General features: G+C 36.1%; 1 protein-coding gene across 1 annotated transcript; it reads left to right on the top strand.

Annotated features, from left to right (window-relative positions):
• The first annotated feature begins 2096 nt into the window (after positions 1-2096).
• Positions 2097-22442, top strand: cspg4 (chondroitin sulfate proteoglycan 4). Its single transcript, XM_088922486.1, has 9 exons — positions 2097-2150; positions 3413-6958; positions 8537-9007; positions 10947-11123; positions 13706-13904; positions 15453-15584; positions 15777-15937; positions 17030-17213; positions 17402-22442. Exons 2-9 carry the CDS (start codon positions 3425-3427, stop codon positions 19225-19227), a joined length of 6684 nt encoding a protein of 2227 aa, XP_088778612.1. The 5' UTR covers positions 2097-2150; positions 3413-3424; the 3' UTR covers positions 19228-22442.
• The last annotated feature ends 1133 nt before the right edge of the window (positions 22443-23575 follow it).

Below are 23575 nucleotides of genomic sequence, written 5' to 3'. Positions count from 1 at the left end.
ATTTGCATTGTGGTTATTATACAGTAAATAAGCATTGTGTTCATTTGATATATTTGTATGTTTGTTCTAGTTGCTATGGATCCACACTGTTGTCTTTGTTTATTCCACCATTCTGTGTGAGGTTACAGTTGCTGAATCGCCTGTGATGAAAATAGAGGATTATCTGTCCATCAATAGGAGCCAGGGGTAGAGCTTAGGGTATTTAACCAGACACTTATGATGTAGTGAACTAACCATCATTCTTTTGTGGTATTAAACAGCTTAGGTAATTGAAACTACTAGAAGGGAATTCCTTGCAGAAACTATGTTCAGTTTTTGTTTTTCTAAAAGAATTTGTGCATCAAAGAATTTTTAGTAAATGACACTTTTTGCACTATTCTTTGTCTGGCTGATATTTGTTATGCATTTTTTCTGTGAAAACCCAGATTTACAGCCAGGTGGTTTAGTCAAAATTATTAAATATAATTCTGGAAACAACATTTTTGTTGTTTTTATAATCGCTATGAATCACAGCTATATTACCCTTTAAAAAGCACAGCAAATTCTTGGAAGTATACTTAAACTCTTAATGTTCACAAAACACATAAAGAATGCAAAGGTTTGTATTGGTAATATACGGCTTAAATAACATTCATAATGCATTATTTTTTTCTTTTTAAAAACAAGGATTGTAATTTGGATAATAAATTTAAAAATACCCTCTAATATTTCTTCTCTGAGGCAGACAATTACAACATTTTCATTTGATTTTTTTTTATTTGGCTGTTATAGAATACATTCAGGCTTTAGTCAGTAGTAGATTTCCAAAAGCTTTCCTGATATTTCCTGTTCAATTGTGATTAGGTCTTTGAGGGTTATGTTTCATTGGCTTATGTCAACTGGCAAGATTATGTCACCAAATTCATTTAACTTTTGCAGGCATTTTTAACTTAAACATAAAGAGGTGATATTCTGCAATTCATCCTTCACATCTAAACTGAAAGTTACTTAAATTTACTTAAAATCGATGAGGAAATAAGACCCATTATTTGATTTCTGTGACCTCCAAAGAATGTTCAGAACAGTTCTAAATACAGTATAATCCTCGCCCCCCTCTTTTCTCTTCAAGCCACAGTATTGTCTGGTCTTGGACAAGTATCAGAACAGTTCCCCTCTGGAGCATTTCAGATAGTCTTTCTATGTGACCTCTAGTTTTGCTGCCTGTTTGAGAGTGTGTGGGTGGTTGAGAAGCCCCTTCTTGGCTTCAGCTGCGGAAAACACTGACCTGGATGGGACCTCAGAGAGCTCAGTTCTTATTTAGGAGAACAAGGAATGAGAAACAATTGACTTTCTGAGTACTCTGCAATCACAGAATTCTAAAAAGGGCAGGTGGCTATGTTTGTTTAGTATCCCAAGGGAGAAAGGAAGAAAGACACTAAGGCCTGGGAAGAGTGCACAAGATTCTGGGATGCCCTACCAAATAGTCAGGGGATGTCTACTGACGTCATGATATAAGAGGGAATCCGTGAGAGATCCTGGAGAGGAAATCTAAACCTTGAGAGATTATACTGTATGTGTGGTGTATAAACAATTTTAGCACAGAAAATATGTACTTTTGGCAAAGATTCTCTTTTAAAAAGGAATTCTAGAGCCCTAGTCCCTTACATAAATTTGAAAAGGCTGAATATCAGCATTTTCAAGTGTATGTTTTGTTTAATATATCTGAAATGCAGTCAGATATAACCTAATGAGAAGGTTCTGAGATTTTTCATCACAATATTTTATATGTATGTTCTTCAGCCTTATGTTCTTTCTTCATTCGGTCAGCTTTTTTTGAAGCATCTAATATAAGTGCTTGTAGTGCATCTAATAAGTTCATTAACACCAAAGCAGAGATAGGAGGCTGTGTAGCACAGAGAGGATGTGTATGAAAGAATGTATGTCCAGCCTCATGGAATGCTTTCATGAGTAGGAGTCTTAAAGTCTGTTAACTATTTTCTATTACAGTATCCTACTTTGGAGCAAGTTTCTGCAAGATCCAGGCTGTCCAGGATGTCACATCATTCCATCTCTCACTGCAGTTTCAAACGGGAAAGCGCAGTGGCCTCCTCTTTCTGGCTGGAGGAATCTCAGACTACCTTGTACTAGAGCTCCGGAATGGCAGGTTACAGGTGAATGCAACAAGGGTTTCCATGAGCTCTCTAAAAAATTAGATTTAAAGCATCCTTGTTACTTGTATCATTGAAATTTCCCTGGTACAGAATCAGAGCATTCTTAACCTTTCCATAAATGTGTCGATGTTGGACCACTTTAGTAAAATTACAGTTGTTACTGGTCATGCACTTTGGGCAAAATAGACAAATAAATGTCTTTCCTCAAGACAGCTCATTCTCTTTGAATTACAAATCTTAGCACTTAACAAAATAACAAATAACTGAACAACTACATCTTATTTAGAACATATGTTGCCCATAGGTTCCAAAGGTATGTGCTTGAATAATTGTCTTTAAAACAACTTGAAAATCAGAAATTATTATTTTAAGGAGCTTATAATAAAATATATTATAATAAAATCATATCTTAGATGATTTAAAACGTTATTTATTTACATAGTACTATAAATGCTGTAGTCATCAAATGCATTAGTCATCAGATGTGGGTGTTATTTTATTATTATACACAATGTACCTACTACTCTCCTGTTTAAGTATACTGTATATATCATCCTGTTATCCTTAGAGCTTTGTATCTTTTCAGTCACAATACTGTCCCCAATATGAACCAGTATATATTAACTAGTATATGGGCTCATTTCACTTAATGTTTGATATCGAATATATAAAATGTATATAAAAAGTTAAATTGACAGTGAAATTGACAATTACCACCAAAACAAATGTTTAATAAGCATGCATGGATGATACTGAGTTTTTAGTTGAGATGCAGAAAATAGTCTGCATTATTTTGTATAATTGCAAACATTCTAATGTATATTGTGTACAGTATACTCTATGTATACTGTATAGTATGGTATCTCAAATGGGCAATACTTTAATTAGGAATTTAGTGGTTATAATACAAGCAAATCCTTGATAGAATGAACAAAAACAGTAAACAAATCCTCCTTCTTTCCATATTATAATAATTATAATAATAATTGCTTACACGTATATAGCGCTTTTCTGTACACTCCACTCAAAGCACTTTACATTTAATGGGGATCCCCTCCACCACCACCAATGTGCAGCCCCACCTGGATGATGCGACGGCAGCCATAGTGCACCAGAATGCTCACCACACATCAGCTATCAGTGGGGAGGAGAGCAGTGTAATGAGCAGTGTCATATTACTCATCAGCAGAACTGATTAAAGATTGCAAATACTGAACGTTTTTAAAATTAAGAAATAAATACACAAATTTTTTTTTTTGCAGGCACGTCTAGACATGGGATCTGGTGAAGTGGTTGTTTCATCTGCTCTTGGTCTACAGCTAAATAACTTAATGGACCACCACGTGACACTAACTTTACAAGAGACCAATTTAACTATGGTGATTGATGAAATTTTCCCCAGCGTTGTTATGCTGCCTGGTATCAAACAGGATCTCAACATTGATCTGGGATTTTACTTAGGTGGCAAAGGGAATCTTGAGCGACCTTATCTGGAAGAATCTGTCCCTCAGTTCCGGGGCTGCATGGGGAATGTACGCTTTGAGTCCAATGACTTTGACCTTTTATCAGCAGAGCAACCTACATGCCATGAGACTAAAGAGGGCTGTAGCAGTGAATTTCAGGGTGGCAAAGGGGAAGCTATCAGTTTTATTAGTGCCAATTCATATTATTCCTTGCCAATATGGAACATGGTGGATGGCCTGACTCTTGAGCTACTAATGAAGACCACTATTGAAAATTCACTTTGTTTTTTTCATCTTGATCACCAGTCAAGATTTGTAGGTTTGTGGTCCGTAGGAGGCTACCTCAAGGGTATTGCAGACCTGGGAAATGGAGTGGTTGTTTTGGACAACCCCAATGTACAGATGGATGATAATCAGTGGCACAGAGTTAAAGTACAAGTACATTCTAGTATGTTTGAAATCACTGTGGACAGTCAGAGCATCACGGTTCCTCTGAGTGGTTCAGAAAGCCTGCATCTTACTGGAAATGTATATATGGGAGGTTTGGAAGAGAATGTAAAAGATGTCCTTAGAAGCACTGGGATGCTATCTTCTTTCCAAGATCATTTGACATTAGAGTCTTTCATTGGTTGTATGGGTGAAATTAAAATTAACCAACAAGATATAAGCCTGCAAGACATTTCAGTTAGCAAAGATATTCATGTAAATTGCGAAGGCGACGAATACGATTATTCCCATTATGAATATGATTTTACTACAACTGCACCCTCTGTTAAGTTTCAATATGTTGAAGAACAGCATTGTCACCCTACAGCTGATATGCCAGAAATCTTCCGCAACATCACTAGGCTCCTTGATATCAGGCCTCTGACTGTTCCTGAAGGTGGGCAAGCCTTTGTGAACCTGAACAATATAAAACCTACTCTAGATCTAACAGCATTAGGCATCAGGCAATCCCAAATAGTCTTCACTCTTCAGAGCGAGCCATTGAATGGTCAAATGGATTTAAATGTTATTAACAGAAGAACAAAGAAGTTTACTCTATTGGACGTGGTCAATGGAAAAGTCAAGTATATCCATAATGGTATGGAAAGATATTCAGACCACATACCATTTGATGTTGTGGCCCATAGCTATAGCTACCTTCCAGAATGTTTGAAAACTCCTCAAAACTATATACTTCCTGTAGAGATAATACCCATCAATGATATACCTCAGTTAAGTGGAGGAGACATCTTCATCTCAGAGTATGCAAGGACACTCTTAACTGCAAATCTTATCAAAGTTGTGGATACAGACACCATTTGTGATGAACTGAAGTTTACAATTATCTCGGGACCCAGCACTGAGGAAGGTATTCTAGAAAAAGCACAGCAACCTGGTCATAATATTTTGGAGTTTACATGTAAGGAACTTAAAGATGAAAACATTTACTATGTCCACAAGAGTGGCACTATGGCCGAGCTGAAAATACAGGTTTCTGATGGAAGCTCATTGAGCCAGTCAGCCACCCTCAGACTTTCAGCAAGACAGCCTCAGATCACACTTGTAACAAATACTGGCCTCATTCTTTCTCAGGGTGGGGCTTCTTTGATTGGAATCCATAATATAGCAGTGTCATCAACACCACAGAATGGGGACATTATGTACAATGTGATTGAGGATCTCCGTTTTGGAGAACTGCAGATTCATACAATTAATGGGGATTGGAAGCAAACAAACACCTTTCGGCAATCTGATTTACAAAAAGGACATTTGAAGTATGTCAGTACAGATACTCACAATTATGAAGACATTATGGTAGAACGGGTCAAGTTTGATGTACAGCTAGGCCGAATAATTCTTAGCAACAACACTATGTTGATCAAGATCAAGCCATCTGAAGTAACAATGACTAAGCTGATCCCATTACAAATAGAGAGAGGAGAGCAAAAGGCTATAAAACAAACAGAACTTGAGGCTGCTCTAAAGGGAAGAAGTGTGGATTACAATTCTTTGAAATACAGGCTTTTGGAAGCTCCATCTAAAGGTATTTTGTCACTATTTGGTCGAGACCTTTCAAAAGGAGATTCATTCAGTCAACAAGACCTATGGAATGGTCATCTCATCTACAAAGTAAGGATCCGCAGAACAGTAGACACAGAAGATAAGTTTCAGTTTCAAGTGTTTGTTGAAAACCAGTATTCACCTGTGTATACCTACCCAATTAAGATCCTAGCTGATCCAAATGTACCTGTCCTAACAAATGAAAGACTGACTGTTTTGGAGGGTGGAGAGAATTACCTGACTAAGGAGTACCTCTGGGTTCAGACTAGAAATGTGACAGATTATGTATATAAGGTTATCCATGGTCCTAACCATGGTAAGCTTATCAGAGATTCCCCACCTGGAATGCCTAGATTTGAAGGGGCAATTAAGGTGTTCAGTAATGAAGACTTACTGTTAGAGAGACTTATATACAAGCATGATGGATCAGAGAGCAATGAGGATATGTTTACATTCCTTATTCTTGAACAAACCACAGACAGCTCTACAACTAATGCCATGTTGCAAGAAACATTAAGTGGAGTGTTCAGTATATATATACAATCCCGCAATGACCATGTACCACTCCGAGTAGTCAACAGGACTTTCAATGTGGTGAGAAATGGACAGCGTTTGTTAACCACCGATGACATCCTATTCAAAGACGATGATTCAGACTTCAATGACACCCAGCTGGTCTACGTGCGCATGGGCATTCTTTCTGGGAATATTGTGTCGGCTGAAGATGTCTCCCAGCCACTTTACCGCTTTACCCAAGCTGATCTTAGGGATAAAAAGGTACTCTTTGTGCACCATGGAGCTGATCGTGAGAGGTTTCAGTTGCAGGTGTCTGATGGTTTGCACAAAACAACAGCTTTGCTGGAAGTTCAGGCTAGCGACCCATACCTCCATATCGTTAGTAATACCATGATTGTAATTGACCATGGTGGGTTTAAGGCCCTTGACAACATTGTCTTAAGTGCAGAGTCCAATATGGATATTAGAGACACAAGTGAGATAAGGTATGAAGTGACAACACCCCCAAAAGATGGAAAGATTACTGTTAGGGGAGAAGAGGCCACTACATTCTCTCAAGAAGATCTAAACAAAGGAGAAGTGTCATATCAGCACAGTGACATAAGCCTCAGATCCAAGGACTCATTTGGCTTCACAGTAAAATCTCATCATTTGTCTGAGGATGGTGTTTTCAAAATCAAGATCTTTAAGCAAGGCTACATGTCTCAACCACAAATAATCAACAATGAGAAGATCTACTCTTTTGAAGAAGAAACAACTGAGATAAACCAAGACAATCTTAAGGTAGATAAATATTTTTTATCTTTATCTTTATCTTTGGATAGTGAGAAAATTCAGCTTCTTAACAATAAATATGCTTATACGTATTAAACATTGTATTTGTTTTTAAGCGATTTAATTTGAAAAAATGTGTGTTTATTCTGTTTTTGATGTTTCATGTAATTGTGAATTGCTTTAAAATACATGCGATTAATTTACACTATGTCATAGAAGAAAAGGCACATTTAAGCAATCCCACTCTTCATGAATTTCTTTTACAAAAAGCTAACAGGTGGCATGGCTTATCTTTTATCATGCTTGCATGTGATATGTTATGGGGGGAAAACAGTAATTTTCAGTATTCTGAGAGATTTCATTAAATTGAATTCATTTATTCATTAAACTCCTTTGGTTTGGTGTAAATGATGCAATATTTGTTCAGCAGCACATTTTTCTGTGCTGTTCTAGTGCATATTACACTGTGACTGACAACACTATTCAGCCTGATCTATGCTCCAATTGTTACATGTTGCAAAAGATTACCAGCTGTTATTGCATTTCGGGTTACCTCCACAGAGAGTAGGATCCATACAGTATGACTTGCCATTTGAAACAGCTGTAAGCCAAAAACATTGTAAAACTACCTTGGCCTTATTTTATTAATAAATATGAGTAAACACATCCATTGGGATGACTAAATAAGTGATTTATATTAATTATATTCCAAAACATTATGACCTTTCTTTTAAAAAACAACTGTATATAAACAATATATAACTATATTAATAGCCAAGATTTCCATTTTTTTTGCTTCTTAGCAACTTGTTGAATAACAATAGTCAGATGTTTATGGTAAGCTGTCACTTACAAAGCAATGTTTCTTACTCACTTCATTCAGTATTTCTTTCATAGTAAGAGAAACCCATTATTCATTTGTACATTTGGTTTCATATTAAAAAAGTCAAGGGTTTGAACAGTACTTGGATAGGATCTAAGCAATATAACATAACATGTAAAGAGAGCTGCATAAAAAGGTTTTAATAGAAAACACATATTCTAAACCATACCACAGTCTTCATCTGAAACTCTATACATCTGGTCACAATTAACTTTTGCCTACTGATACATTTTGCACAGCACAGCACTTATTTCTTTTCGTATTTCCCTTCAAAAATAATTGCAATGGCTCTCAACAAAACCATAACTTTCATTAATGTTATTGTTCATATTTAGTGAGAAAGACTGTCATGTTCACATACTTAAAACTATACTTTGTAGCAAGTTTTCACTAAATATGGTTTTGTATATTCAAAACTAATGGCAATTTCTAAAACATGACCATAAAGCCTTATTTCTCCAAATAACCCTTCACTTAAACTCTCAAAATGGATAAATCAGTTCTTAGAATTGATGTAGCAGATACAGTCTGCTATAGGACACAGTATTTTAGCAATTGCGTATACTTACCTATACATTTGATTCCTTTTCCATTGTTAATTTGTTTTTCTTAAAATTAATTTTAAAATGTTATCAATTTTTTCAATGGTGATGCACAACGTTTATTCCAAGGTGTGACACACCAATATTACATGTATTTTACAGGTAGAACAAGCTGACATCCTGCCCTCCGAAATGATGTACACTATTAAAGAGCCTCCCCGCCTGGGCCACATCGTGATGTTGATCAATGACTCAGAGAGCACAGCCACGCCCAGCCTTCACTATATCCACACCTTCTCCCAGGAGGACATCAACAATGGACGCATCCTCTACGTCTCCACACCCATCCAAGGCAGCGATTGGTTCACTGTGGATGTCAGCAATGGCTTCACCTCTGTGGAGGATCTCCAGATCAACATTGAGATCCTCCCCAGAATGGTTCCCTTCCATGCCAGAAATATCACTCTTAGGGAAGGTGGGTCAGCAGCTTTGAACCAGGACATCCTCAATATTTCCCATCCTTTCTACAGCACTACCAATATTGACTTCATTGTGGAAGAGCCTCCTCAACATGGTGCCATAAAGTACTGGGAGGAACATGAGGACAACATAGGTTTTTTCACTTTGGATGAGGTAAGGACATTTTCTCAGCTGGTGTAAGAAAAATCGTAATGTTACAGTATTCAAACAAATAAGGTCTAAAGCATACTGCTTAGTCATCAATTTTGTTATGTCATGTGTAGTGCATGGTTCTTTTGACATATGTCAATACTGTAGAAGTTTATTTGAAGGTACTATGAGTCAGGCATGATTATACATTATGCTTGGCCAGTTCTTGTCTATGTCTTTGATCATAAACCTACAAACGTTTTAAGGTTCAGGTCTACTTTGTGCTGTATGTTTCATTATCCTTCAGCCACAACCCCTCTGGTTATTTCTTGGCTCGCCTTTGTGTGCTGCTTGTGACTATGCTGTGGTTTGTAAAAGAATATAATGAAGATCTTTTTTAATTGGTGTAGAATTATTCACTGTGGTACAACGCAGTCTATTCACGGGATAACCTTCCAAATTTGTGGTTATTCACGGAAACCCATCATTTTGTTAGGATGTATCACAAAACTTTGTGGAGTTTTTTAGTCACTCCACCAAAGCAACACAAAAGACTTTAATATGTAGTTTGCTAAGTGCCATTCTTTTTTATGCTCTTCTAACGCTGTGGAAAAACTGATGCTAACACTACAGTCACTGGAGCCAAACTAAACTGGCTCATTTCCTACAATTCCTATAATAATGAATCGTATGTGCATACATCCTTCAAGCCTCTTGGCAAACTCAGTTCTCAGAGATTACAGCATATGGTTTTATTAATAGAAATGCATATTATTTCTTTCATCCAAAATCTGATCATGGTGATAATTTAAATGTAATACTTCTTATCATATTTTATTGTACTAATCTTATGAAGACTTGACCCATTCTTTACATTTCACTGTAGTTTATGTTTTAGAGCAAAGAAGTACAGTGCTGCTCTCTAAATTAGTATCGCATTGACAAAAATACCATATGCAGTAGTAGAATGTAATTGGTGTTTCATGCATGAAAGTTGAATGTATTTAGATATAATCTATGTCTACAATAATTATGGAACAAGTGGTTCCTGTTGTGTATTCAGTTGCCCGTCACACACCATGTTGCATGCTAATTACTCCTTAGACTTCAGTATACAGTAAGTCTAATTTTACATTATCTTGGCCTCACAATATACCTACCATGTGAGATGTTCAAAAATAACTGAACCATTTCCTTATTGTTGTGGAGGACAATATTTGAAACTAAGACTACACATTTCTTTCCCACTCTGCAAGAGGAATCACACTTGGAACTAAAGAATCTTTTCTTGAATTGAAACAAGGTGCTTATCTGTTACTGAACAGTAAAGCTCTTCTGCTTACAGACAATTATAGTTGAACGAAGTACAAATCAGCGTGAATCTCAATAACATCATAAGCAGAAATCATGAAGTTCTTAAGAAATCACTTATATTTGTAGCTGAGCAAATGCAGTGGCTCACTCTCGGAATTCTGATCTACAGTAAATTATTATTTTTCTGTGATTGGCAAACTACTAAGTGCAGATTTTAATTCAGCCAACTGTAAATATGTGAAGCATTATCATTGCCTAAGAAAATGAGCCTCTTCAGCAATCAGACAGTACAGTAAATACACTCTCCAAAAAGTCTCAGAAATGAGGGATAAAGGCTGAGGAAAATAACAAGAGATGACAGCAGTTTTCAGTGATTGTTACGAAAAGAAAAAACATTGTGAAAACAAAGGTTATCCTTTCATGTATCTATTCCTCTGAGAAAAGTCTCCTTAAAATCATAAATACTGAAAAATGAAGCAGTTCATTCTTCATCTGTTAGGTGCATAAAGTTTTTTTTAAAAGCACCATCTAAAAAATTGCCTCATGTTTGGTTGCTTTAATTTATTGTGCTCATTTAAAAAATTTCACTAAAGCAACACTGACAAAATAAATACTGTAGATAACTGCCCACTGTGTTTTTTTGTCCTAGGTGAAAAAAGGAAAGATCTACTACCTGCATGATGGCACTGAAACTACATCAGATAGTTTCAATCTCACTGCCACAGCATTTGAAATTCAGAGGCAGAGTCTACCAGTGACCATCACCATTACTGTGCTCCCAGTCAATGATGAACCCCCAGTAGTGACAGTCAATGCTGGTTTGGAGGTAAGAAGACTTTTTCATTTCCTTACGTGAAGTCAGCTCTGCAAATATTTTGAATGCACCTGATCAGAAGTCACACAAAATTAAATCCTGTGTAATCTTTAAATAATAAACTTGCAATAAATAATGTTTGAAAAATATGAATGCAAAGAAGTTAGTACTTTCTTTCTGATGGCATTTGAGTTTGCTTGGAATTGTTAAACACTTTAACATGCAGTTGATAAGGTGAGGTGGTAATGGAGGTGCCCATTAAGAAACAACTCCTTGGGTGTAACTTTGCAATTTGTGAGTTGTAATTTGTACACTGCAGACTCTTTCGATCTACGAGAACAATTTGCCGTTATTTTTATTTGCTGTACTTTGGCAAATTAAATTTTCTGCATTATGTTTTATAATTAACAAAATCTCGCATGCAGTGATGTGCAGCCTGGAAGGCAAAACTTTAAATGTTCTTTATTACTTAATAAAGCGCACTAAGAGAAACTATTGATGAATGGGATTAAAATTGCCTATTTATAGCAACAGATTAAGGAATTTAGGAGTTGTAGAGTTGAATTTAAAATACCACTTTTTATTAAAAGGTACCAGGAATCAATACATTAATTAATCCCTTACTATTTATCTATCACCAGTGAGCATTGTACATTCATACATGTGGCTTCAGTACATTAAATTTCAAGGGTATAGTCTGAAATAGGAAAACAGTAAGGACTGGAAGCCTGTGGACAATGTGAACAAGCCTGGCATGGCTGTAGTCTGTATTAAATAAAACAATTCAAGACACTTAACTCTTTTAACCAATGCAAGCAAGACATCCGAATATTTCAGTATTACGTCACATTTTGGTTCCATTTCAATCAGTAAACCTGGGTGAGATCCTAGACCTGACCTTAATTTAAGGCATGAGACTTGACTCTGATCACACTTGATGAGTTACATGACTTAAATAATGTGCATGGATTGCCCCAGATCCTGTCAGGATACACTGCAGCTGGATTTCATTATTACAGTAAGTTAGAAACCCAGTGGAATGTTCTCACAAGCTCTAGTGTGTGGTTGGACTTTAAAACACATGCTGTGTAGCACCTGAGGGGTTTTGTCAGTCCAATAGTCTATAGAACTCCCCTAAAATTACTGCTTGCAGATCTCCCATAAAAGCTGTAACATTAACCAAAAGCAAGAAATCTCTATGAAAGAGTTGACTATCATTTTGATTATAATTTTGATTTTGACAAGTGAGGTAGATTTAATTAAATAAAGTAGTTTATTCAGTGTAGCTTTAATCTCAATATGATATTCTAAATGCCACACCCTTTGCAGTTCAAGGCTTTTCAAAACCTTCAACTGACAAAATGACTTTTTTAGAAAAAGCCCATTACTCCATCTAGTGGAATGTCAACGCACCAGAGTTCCATACCAACAGTGTCCGCTAGAGGGTACTACATACTTGCGACAGATACTCCAAGATACTGATGGCTAAATGCAAGGGTGCAGTGTACTTATCTTTATGATCATAAAACATTTTGAATAAATTGTCAGTCTTCATATAAATCAATTAAAACACATTTTTAAGAAATTGTTTTATTTTAAGGACAAAAGAGAGATGTGCAAAATAAATTTTCTTAGGAATAGATGATGCTCAGAATTTGAAAAACTTCCTCATGCCTTTATATCTGGGAATAAAGATTACATTAAAAGAACATTGGAAGCAAATGAAGAAAATGTAATTTTATTTTCTCATCAAGGTATAGGACATAGAAGGGTTTAGAGTTTATACTCCTGATCAGAGGAGTGTTGGTTTAAAAGACTGTTGCAACTGGTCTTTCTAGACCACCCAGCTGTATTAATAGGTACCAGCCTGGCTGAGTTCCGCTAATATTGTGGGAAAACCCTGCAATGGTTTGGTGTTCCCTCTCTTTACTCTTCACACTGTGGAAACCAGCAGAATCTCTGGCCTGATGAGCCACTAGGTTCATTGCTTGTCTTTATAATGGTCCATGTATGAATGCTCTTATGAATTAGAACTGTGCAGTGATACTCTAACTTCTGATGTGTGACTAAATTTACTATTCCCTGAATTGTAATATTTTGTGGGCTTCTTTGGGAACATGAGGCATATTCAAATAGAAATAGAACAAATTAAAACCAATCATACCACATGGCCTCAATTTTCCCTCCCGCTACTGACTAAATAAGAAGCTCTGTCAGTACATCTGCCTCATTCATACCACAAATGTTCATCGCTTCAACAAAAGAAGCCATTCGAAGTCCATTAAACCCGTGTTCTTGCACGAAAAGCCCAAAAAATGTGCTCTTATCTTAAGATAACTGACCAACCATGCATCAAATTGAGGCGAACTTAGAGCCAGACACATTTTGCAGGTTTTCTGAATACAACAGAGCATTTATCATTGTCTAAAAACACCATGAAACAGAACAGACTTTCTAAAAACAGACATTGACACCGAAAATAACCAACAAGTTATTTTCTGTTAAGACTGCCCTGACGGGGGTTATGTGCATATAGTCCCAATAAAAATAAATGTCTGTCTGCTTTATGAGTTTTCCTGCTTTTTCTGTTTCAGCTTCGGGCACATGCAACAGCTAAAATTACAGCCAGTGAGTTAAATACAGAAGATCTGGATACCCCTCCTGAAGATCTGGTGTATTCCATTGAACCACCTACAAATGGGTACGTGGCACTGGAATCATCACCCAACAACAGCATCCGAGGCTTCACACAGGCACAGATTAATAACGGCCAAGTCATTTTTGTTCACAAAGGTGAGTCTATCAAAGTACACAAATTTCAAATGATAATTGCAGTTGATAATTTTCACAAGTGGAGCATTCACACTGTGCCCTGGAGGCCTTCTTCTGAGCTTTTTCCACCTTCAACCAAGTTGATCATGTTAAAAATGCAATACATGCCCACATTTCTTCCAAGCAATAATTCCTTACATTTCTAAACATTTCTAAATAGGCCCCAGTTTGCTGAACAGGTACACTACAGCTATGTTATAAGTTGTCCCTTTATTTGGATAAGACTTGTGACCAAGGTCCTGACTACATAGTCATTAAAGAGCCCATGATGCTGTTTGAGCCAAATTCCACCTGGTGCTTAAACATTCTAGCCCACCTAAAGTTCTCCCCTATGTCAATTGTTGAAGCAACTTCTCGCTTTTCCACTTGGACTGGTGTGTAGTTTGGTTGTTGAAGCATTAAGGGTGCCCAGGGCATTTCTTGAAAAGAGTAGGGGGTGTTACCCCAGCATCCTGGCCAAATTTCCTATTGGCCTTTCCCATTCATGGCCTCCTAATAATCCCCATCTATGAATTGGCTTCATCCCTCTGTTCTGCTCCCCACTGTTAGCTGATGTGTGATGAGCGGCTGCCGTCGCATCATCCAGGTGGGGCTACACATTGGTGGTGGTGGAGGGGAGTCCCCATCACCTGTAAAGCGCTTTGAGTGGAGTGTCCAGAAAAGCGCTATATAAGTGTAAGCAATTATTATTATTATTATTATTATTATTATTATTATTATTATTATTATTAACCACTAAAAGTCCAAAAGAGTAAAATTGACTGAAGAGCTTCTTCTTGTTTGTACTCTCTTTTATGCTCTTGCCACACTGAATCCTGCATATAAGTCTAACACTCTGTACATAAGGCTTAACTGAATGTCTTCTTTCTGAAGGCTGATCTTCATGCCCAAAATCTCTTTTATATATTTCAGAATGTTGTCTAGAATCGGCAATTTTACTGGACGTGCTCATTTCAGACATTTCCCTTGCATTAGGTTCCAAGCCACTTTTATTAGTTAATTCATTTATATTTAGATTTTAAAAATACATGTGTTAGACTGTCACCAGTCCTAGTGTACTTATTATAGTTTACTAAAAGGAGTAATTTACTGCTTCGTACCTTTTCATTGGAAACATAGTTTCTATGCAATTTTATCTACTGAGCTACACAGCCCCTTTTTCCAGACTAATTCTGAGGATGGGTGGAGTTGTGTGAGCCAACCTATTTACAAGATTTCTGGTCTAAAGTCTTTCACATGAGTAAGGTATTACTTGGGCTTGCATGAATAACTGTTTTATCACATTATCCTTTCTATAGGAACAGTACCCAGTGTAATCCACCCTTTGCTTTCCAGTTCCACATATCCACTGACATCATATTTTTTCCCAACAATTTACCTCACTATACCACTTACTAAAACTCATATATTTATTTTTTATTTCTAAGTAAAAGGTCTTTTTTAATTTAGCATTGTTTTTTGTAAAAACTGATAGATCACTTGACTGAAATGATTGTCTTCTTCCCTCAGGTGCTCTCTCTGGGAGTTTCAGTTTCACAGTGACCGACACAGAGCACACCTCTCCTAAGCATCTCTTCTCCATTACTGTTAAGCAGATTACCATCACTATGGAAGCAAACAAGGAGCTCATTGTGTATCCAGGTGAGTGCTTCTAACGTGATGTCCCTGAACATTTGCATCGATGTACAGTAATAAAAAGCCACCTTCCTTTGTCTCATGTTTAATTTTAAAACATATGGCTTATTTCAGGCATTTTAAAATGGACAATTTAAATGTAGGTTATCCTATTAAGAAAGATGTGCAGGTACTCAAAATCATTTTTCATTTTACAAGGAATGAGGCAACCAATCACAAGCCAGATACTGAAAGCAGTGACAACTGATGAAGCAGAGGTGATAACTTATAATGTAACAAGAGCACCAAGGCTGGGCAGGCTTACTACAACCACTCAGAGCAACGAATTCAAGGAAGTCTCCAGTTTCACCCAAGCAGAGGTGAGGATGAATTTTCTGCCAGTTTGGAGAAACATCATAAGTGTTAAACATAACCAGCTGCAGAACCAGACAAGCCATCTGGGAAATAATGCATGAACCATGTTTTGTACCATTTAGACTCCTAATTGCTGTTTTTCGTGCAGAGAAAATTATCTTTTTGTTCTTAATGTCACACACCCTTCAGCTGCTCCTCTTGCTCTAATTAATTTAACTTAGTTGTGAGTCTCGTGTGGTCTTGCAAACCACAAAGCTGCTGCAGTTTGGTTTGAACCCTGCAGTGATACGGTATACCCCCCACATTCACCTGCAAAAGCATAATAAGCAGTGTAATGTTACACTGACTCCTATCACAGCAGGGTCCTTCTTTAACATTTAATGCTCTGCAACCTTGTCATGGTGCTGTAGAAGGGTATACTGAAGGAAAGTGATTCCTGCATTGGGTGCAAGTGTGTAAGGTATCACCTCACTGTCAGATTTTATCACTCTGCAAAATCCCTTCCAGAGATGCAATTGATCAGTATCTAGATGGAATGAAAATAAGAGTGAAGGCAAATGAGACTGAGGGACTTGTTCTCTTAGGCACCAACTCCATCAGATGCCTATGTCTAAAAATAATTTTACATTAATGGCAGCATGTTATGCTGAAAAAGGATTAAAACACAAAAAGTAATTTGGAATAATTGCTATGAAAATTCCTATTTTTAAAGATTGAAGTATTCTTTGGCAGTACAGTACAAGGGCTCCACTGTAAAGCATATTACTTGTAAAGTTCCACTGGAATACATTTGAATACTTTTTTGAATTCTTGAATTAATTATATGATCCAGAAGGTCTGTGCCCATGTCAAACCCACAGATTGACAACACAGTGATAGTTGTTTTCTAACCAAATTTCTTTTTATTTTATGTAAAAAAACATTTGTTAAAACAATATCTAAAAGAAAAGGCTTATAAGACTAACATTTCTAAGCTCCAAAGTTTATTCCTTCGCTTAAAAATATTTCCGCCCATTGTTGTATAGATTTATCTTGAATATAAGCCTAATCATGATACTGGAAATAGCCAAAGTTAACATTTTCTGTCTCTATTACAGCTGCAGAATGGATCTATCCTCTACCAGCATGAGATGCCCAGTGAGCCATTTTGGATCATGCAGGATTCAGTTGACTTCCTTCTATCCTCACATACTGCAGAAGAATTAGAGCACATCCTCCATATTACAGTCACCTTCCAGGCACCAAACCTCTCCCATGATTCACAGCTTTGGAAGAACGCGGGTACGACTTTTTAGTAAATCATCAGTTCACACACAGGGATAGCAGTAAAACATACTATGATTACATGTTACAACCTTACATTTTTCATTAAACAGATTGTGTACAGTAGTTACACATTCACTGATAATTGCTTTTATCCTGATGTCATGTAAGATAATAATTTAAAGATTGTTTTGTTTCTTCTCTAGGTCTAGATGTCCTGCAAGGTGCAGCTACAACTATTGAAAGTTCCAGACTAGATGCTTCTAATCTCTTAGCCAGTCTTCCGGTATCCCAGAGAGATTCTTATGATGTTGTGTTTGAGGTGAGGAAATTCCCGGAACATGGGATCCTTTTTCTTGATGACCTAGCCTTGCCACCGGAATCACCATATTTCCTACAGGAAGATGTGGATAAAAAAGAGCTTAAATATACCCATGATGGTTCAGAATTTTGGGAAGATGGCTTCTCCTTCCGAGTATGGCTTAAGCCTCAAGAGAGGGGGCTAGTGGGGTTGTCACAAACAAGTGGTAGCATTATCATCGAGGAGTCCTTCAACTTCTCAATAAAGCCCAAAGATTATAAACCACCACAGCTGGTGATCTCAAAGACTTTCTTAGAGGTAGTACAAGGTTCTACTCTAGTTCTTACAGGGGAACACCTTAACACTATCGATGAAGACAATAAGCCTGAGGAGATCATCTTTACTGTTACCAAACACCCTTCCAATGGAGTGATTGCTGGCACACACACTAAAAGCCAAATCACCAGGTTCACTCAAGCAGATATCAACACAGGCCAGGTGGCATTTGTCAGTGATGGGAGCCTGTCTGGTGGATTCCTGGAATTTACTATATCTGATGGCAAGCACATTACATCTTCCTACAAACTAAACATTGATGTGTTGGCCAGGAGCCTAACTCTCTCCCAAGCAGAAGAGATGCAGGTTAAGCAAGGGGATGATGAAACATTAATTACAAGTCGTGTTCTCAAGACAACAACTGGAGGGCCAAGGGAAGAGGAGGTAATCTATGCTATAACTGATGGTCCAAAATTTGCAGCTGTAACAGTTGATCACCAGTCTTCATCTCGATTCACTCAACAACAGGTTGAGGAGGGAAGAGTCAGGCTCCGCTTTGTGCAGTTCACTTCCCCAAAGGACAGTTTTGCATTTGTGGCAAAAACTAAAGCAGCCAATGTCTCAGGAATACTGAATATGACTGTAAAGCCTTTAATAACCCTACCACAAGGTCCATTTCTGCCTAGAGCATCAACCGTTCTGGTAGACAAAAAAATACTTGATGCATCAGAATTAGCCAACAAAACCAAGAGTGTTCCATTTTTCAGTATAACCCAGCAACCACAAACAGCTAGGTTCGTAAAATTGGATGGAAGAGGGGAGAGTCATCCATTACAGACATTTACTCACAAGGATGTGGAGGATGGAAGAGTAGCACTGGAGCTATTCAACCAAACAGAAGCAGGGGATCAACCTCACACTGATAGATTCCATTTCCTTCTGAAAGCCAATGGTGTCCCTCCTGCATTGGGTTCCCTGTCCTTCAGAACTGGCCCTTACAATTCCTCTGTTACTTATGATGCAAATTTACTCAAGATTCCCCCAAGTCTCATGGACCCTCTTACCACACCAGTATGGAAAGAAGGGGATCTAACAAATTCACGAAAGAGGCCTCTGGTCTCCACGGAGAACAACATCTGGGCTATCATCATTCCCATCTGCATCATCATCTTGCTCCTTATTATGGCAGCTGTGTTAGCATACTACCTTGTTCGGCGTAACAAAACAGGAAAACATGAGGTCCAAGTGCTCTCATCCAAGCCAAAAAATGGGGAGCTCAACCAAGAGACATTTCGTCAAACTGATCCTGCCCATAGTATACCAATGTCAAATATGGGTCCAACAGACTCGAAAGACGGGCTTCAGAGCACAAAAGGGTCAGACCCCGACCCAGAGTTATTGCAGTACTGTAGGACAACTAACCCTGCTTTAAAAAAGAATCAGTACTGGGTTTAAAGTCATTCCTGGCCTACATGAAGGATGTAAAAATTTGACCTTCTCTGTGTCATTCCTAACAGTGTTACAGATCTTTATCAGTCTTTACAGTTGGAGCAATCTATTTATATATTAGCATTTGGTGCTGTTTTGAACAATTTCAGTACCCTTACTCAGGTTATCAAATTCTGTAGGTTTCAATGAGTACACAACTGAATTGACTAATGTATTTAGTGACTTAGATACTTTATGAAATTAATTTTTCTTTTGTGAATGAAAGACTCCAATAGAAATTTATTAAAAATAAACTTATTTTTGACAAATGTTCATTATGCATGAGTATAAATCCCTTCATTTGCAAACAGAAAACATCTTTTGAAGGAATCTATTCAGTTTGTATATGCATTTTTTGAAAATATTATTTCTAGAATGCTTACAAGGCACTATTGCATTTCAGATACTGATCTGCTTTGACTAGAAAAACTTTAAAAGGGCAAATGTGCACATAGTAAATCATTCATATCACTGTATGGGACAACTATAAATGTTAGTTTGAAAAGCTACTAAAAGTTGCCTTAGTTCTCGGTCTATATGCATTTATCTTACTCAGACATTTTGCTTTTATTTGTTAACCTGTTCACTAACGCTGTGGTTCATGCTTTCAGTTTCACTGCTTGTTTCATAAGACACAAGACGCAAATCTTTAATTTATATCTTGTATTTTACTCAGAGAACTCAGTCCTGTACTTCAGTCGATCTTTTTCTTCTGAAGTCTTTCTGAAACCCACTGGACTGACTGCACTGAAAAGCTCAACATTTGTAAATACTAATAAAAGGTTACTCACTGGAATCTAAATAAATACATTCCCCTTGTTGATACAAACTAAGTAATGTAATTTAATGCCATTACAAGGCTTTTCTAGAATACTGTTCAATTACTATGTTCTATTGAACATCTCCAGTTTTTTTCTTACACTCACAATACATTTATCAGGATATTGTGTTTTATGTGCTAGGTGGTCAGTTTAATCTCTTTGTGTTTTAAAACAGCCAAGTTTCAATGTGTTACATCTCCAGACTTTGAAAAGGAAAGTGTGTGATCACATTTTTTGTTTGTTTTTATATCAGGTTAAATGTACACTATTTAAGTTTCAAAAAACTATATCAATACAAACAAAAATATTGGAATAGGTATAAATAAAATCTCTTGTTAAATGTTTCCACTTTGTTTTGAGGAATTCAGTTAAGATTGATGTTTTTAAATTGTGGTATTCTGAAATGCTTCAAAACATCAGAGAATCATGAAATGAACCTTGACCTGTTGACGTCTGTCCTTTTTTTTGATGGTTTGGTTGAATGGTGAATGCTGAAGGATCCACATTTCCACTTGTCCTATGTGGTCACATTAGCTAGACATGCAAAATTATGCTTGTCTGGACCATTGAATGAAGGTACTATGCTGTCTTTTTATCTGGCTGGGTAAATTATTACTGTATTCTTCATACCATTGTATACATTAAGCAGTTTACATTAAAATTGCTAATATTTCTATTCCTTCTTCTAAAGAACAGCTGTCTTTATCCCAATTCCTTACTCCTGGTGTGGAATTTGCATTCCATGTTTTATGCAATATCATAAATACATTCAATCCGAATATAAATATGAAGTTGAACAGTTTACATTGCTCTACATGGAGATGCAAAGTCCACAAGTTATGGCTTTTGGGTGAGGGGGGTTGATTTTATTTCTTCTGTTTTGCTGTGCTTTGAAAGATCTAAGCCCTAAGATGTATAGTATAGCTCCAATACATATGGAATCTTACTTACAATTGCTTTACAATTGGAGAATATGTTTGTATTTTAGGTCATTTGGAAAGTTAAGGAGATGTGTAAGCTTTTAATTCAATTTAGACAAACTCTAGCTCACAAGTTTAACTTGACATGTGTTCACATTTTATTACTGCATTATAATTTATGTATAATAATATAATAAGTTGGAACACAGTTACCAGCATCAATTAAGTATGCAAATGTTAAATGATAAGCAACAATTGTCAATGATTGTGCTGCTCTGCAGGCTTTTTTTGTTTAACATACATCTTCATAAACAGCAGTATCATTTAAGCATGTGGGCCTGATATCACAATAGTAAAGTGCTCTTTAGTAAGTCCTAACAAAAACAGGACTTGGTTGAAGTTTGTACTAATTAAGTATGTAATGAACAGAATGGAGAGTTTGGTGAATTTTTTCCTTCAAAGAGAGGAGCATAAACCCCTGTTCAACTCCACTTCATCTGCTCTGTCTCATGGCAATGATGAGTAAATGTATCAGTTGCTATATATAATTCGTATATTTAGATCAAGACCTTTAATGGTACTTTCTATATAGAGTACAGTAACTATTGTGTCTAAAAATATAAAAATGTACTTACTTGTTTTGTACTCTTATAAACAACTTTGATGATACAAGCCCTTTTGTCTGATGCTTGGCATTGGTCCACTTGGGTGCATTTATACTGTATTCTGAATTGTTTTATATGTTTTGTAAAGGGGATCTGGCTCTTGGGGGTGCTGGCATATCTTAAATATTGTTTTATATTTTTATTCTAAATAACCCTTAGAGAAAATAGAAGTTTCAGTTGAGATATTTGATTGGCAGTTGTAAATTTCTGGTCATGTAAATATATATTTATATCTATTGTCAGTGTCAATGCTTGGTTATACTAAATAAACCCCAACTTAAATAATACCATTGCTTTTCAGTTTTAAACAAATTACAGTTTTCCAAACAAACTTAAATTACAATAGCAGGAGTTTAGGAGATTTCTAAATAATTAATATTGTCTCTTGTTCTAGAATTACTGTTTTTAGTTGGGGGTTACAGTCTCTTAAGATTGATCCTTTTTATGAGGAGGACTAAAACAAACTCCAATAAGAAAATATGCTCTTGAACAGTTTAATACACACAAGCTTTGAAGCTGAATATTTAATGGGTCACACCTTTGCATCATTAAATTATTAAATGATTTAAAGGATACACCACAATGTATTCTACATATTTTGGATAGAAGTAATTGATCATTTTCAAAATACATCTTTACATCAGAAACATTGCTTTTGTTTTGTTAAAAAGCTAAATAAATATTACAACTCAAAATGTTTTACTACAATGCTGGGATATAAAAAAGTTTTATTTTGTTGTAAAAGATAAATGCAAAAAATAAAGAACCAATTCACAGATTTCCAGTGTGTATTTATTTACAGAAAAATAATTATCCATTTAAAGAAAAAATCACTTTCTCAATATTAGAAAAACAACAGGAATAACTAGCAGGTGAGGCTAGATAATACATGTAACTTCTGTCTGAATGTTTACAAATGTGACTGGAAATTAGTTTCAAATTTGGTGTGGTATTCAGGACAGCTGACTCGGCTTCTCAACAATTGACAGCTTATTAGAATTATCTTCAAAAGGATCAAATTAAATTTAAAGTAAAGTAAATTCATGCTATTATATATCTTTTGGGATTATGCTAATACCACAATATTTGTTTTTATTTGACATGTATACCTCAATATGGCCATCTATGTTTTGGGTTCTTAGATTTTACAAATTAAATAATAATTACAAAGTTGAATTTAATTTTATTTAATCTTTCTCAGAAATATTTCTCTGCCTTTTTTAATCTACAAATTGACATTTAATCATCCTCAGCAATTATATAATCTAATCTGAGGCAAACAGCTAAAGAATCATTTAGATACTGTATATACAATAATGCATCTTTTGTAGGTGTCTACATGTGGAAAGAATAAATTATATTTTGTATCAAAATTATTTTACTCTATTTGTCAAAATTATATTATACTGAATAAATATTCCTATAATTAATATATGGGAATATGAGAAAAATGTACAGATTTCGTTTTGGAAATCTAAACTCTAGAAGGTATAAATCTACTGCATTTTTTTAATAGAAACAATTAAAAAATTAAAATTAGACTTTGATGGTGTATCAGCGTAATTAGGTTGTTTGATTTATTGTAGATGAAACAAACAGTAATATCAAATGAACATAAAAGGATTATTTGGGTTTTCCAAAGTAACAATAGTAGGAAATGTTGTCTCCAACTTTTAGAACAGATTTTTCTCCTACAATTATTGCTTCACCTAGTTGTAACTTTAAAAAGAGCTAATTTCCATCAAGATCAGCCTGTGTATCTGACACCAGAGAAATATCTTTTATTTCAACAGAAGATGGCGCAAATTTGCAGGACAGAATAATAGACAGGAAATAGATCAGAGAAACCCTCAGCATTATTAGAAACGCCTTTTTCATGCTAACACTTAATCTTTCCTGTATAATACAT

The sequence above is a fragment of the Atractosteus spatula genome, chromosome 7, assembly GCF_055471065.1.
Source record: "Atractosteus spatula isolate fAtrSpa1 chromosome 7, fAtrSpa1.hap1, whole genome shotgun sequence".
NCBI classification, from domain to species: Eukaryota; Metazoa; Chordata; class Actinopteri; order Semionotiformes; family Lepisosteidae; genus Atractosteus; species Atractosteus spatula.
The sequence above is the reverse complement of the archived record's forward strand: the minus strand, read 5'-3'. Positions and strand labels throughout refer to the sequence as shown.

Excerpts from the sequence above, each read along its gene's own strand:
- cspg4 (XM_088922486.1), top strand. The coding sequence starts at position 3,425 with ATGGGATCTGGTGAAGTGGTTGTTTCATCTGCTCTTGGTCTACAGCTA. Across the intron at positions 6,959-8,536 it reads TAAACCAAGACAATCTTAAG|GTAGAACAAGCTGACATCCT; the intron begins GTAGATAAATAT and ends TGTATTTTACAG. Across the intron at positions 15,585-15,776 it reads GGAGCTCATTGTGTATCCAG|GAATGAGGCAACCAATCACA; the intron begins GTGAGTGCTTCT and ends TCATTTTACAAG.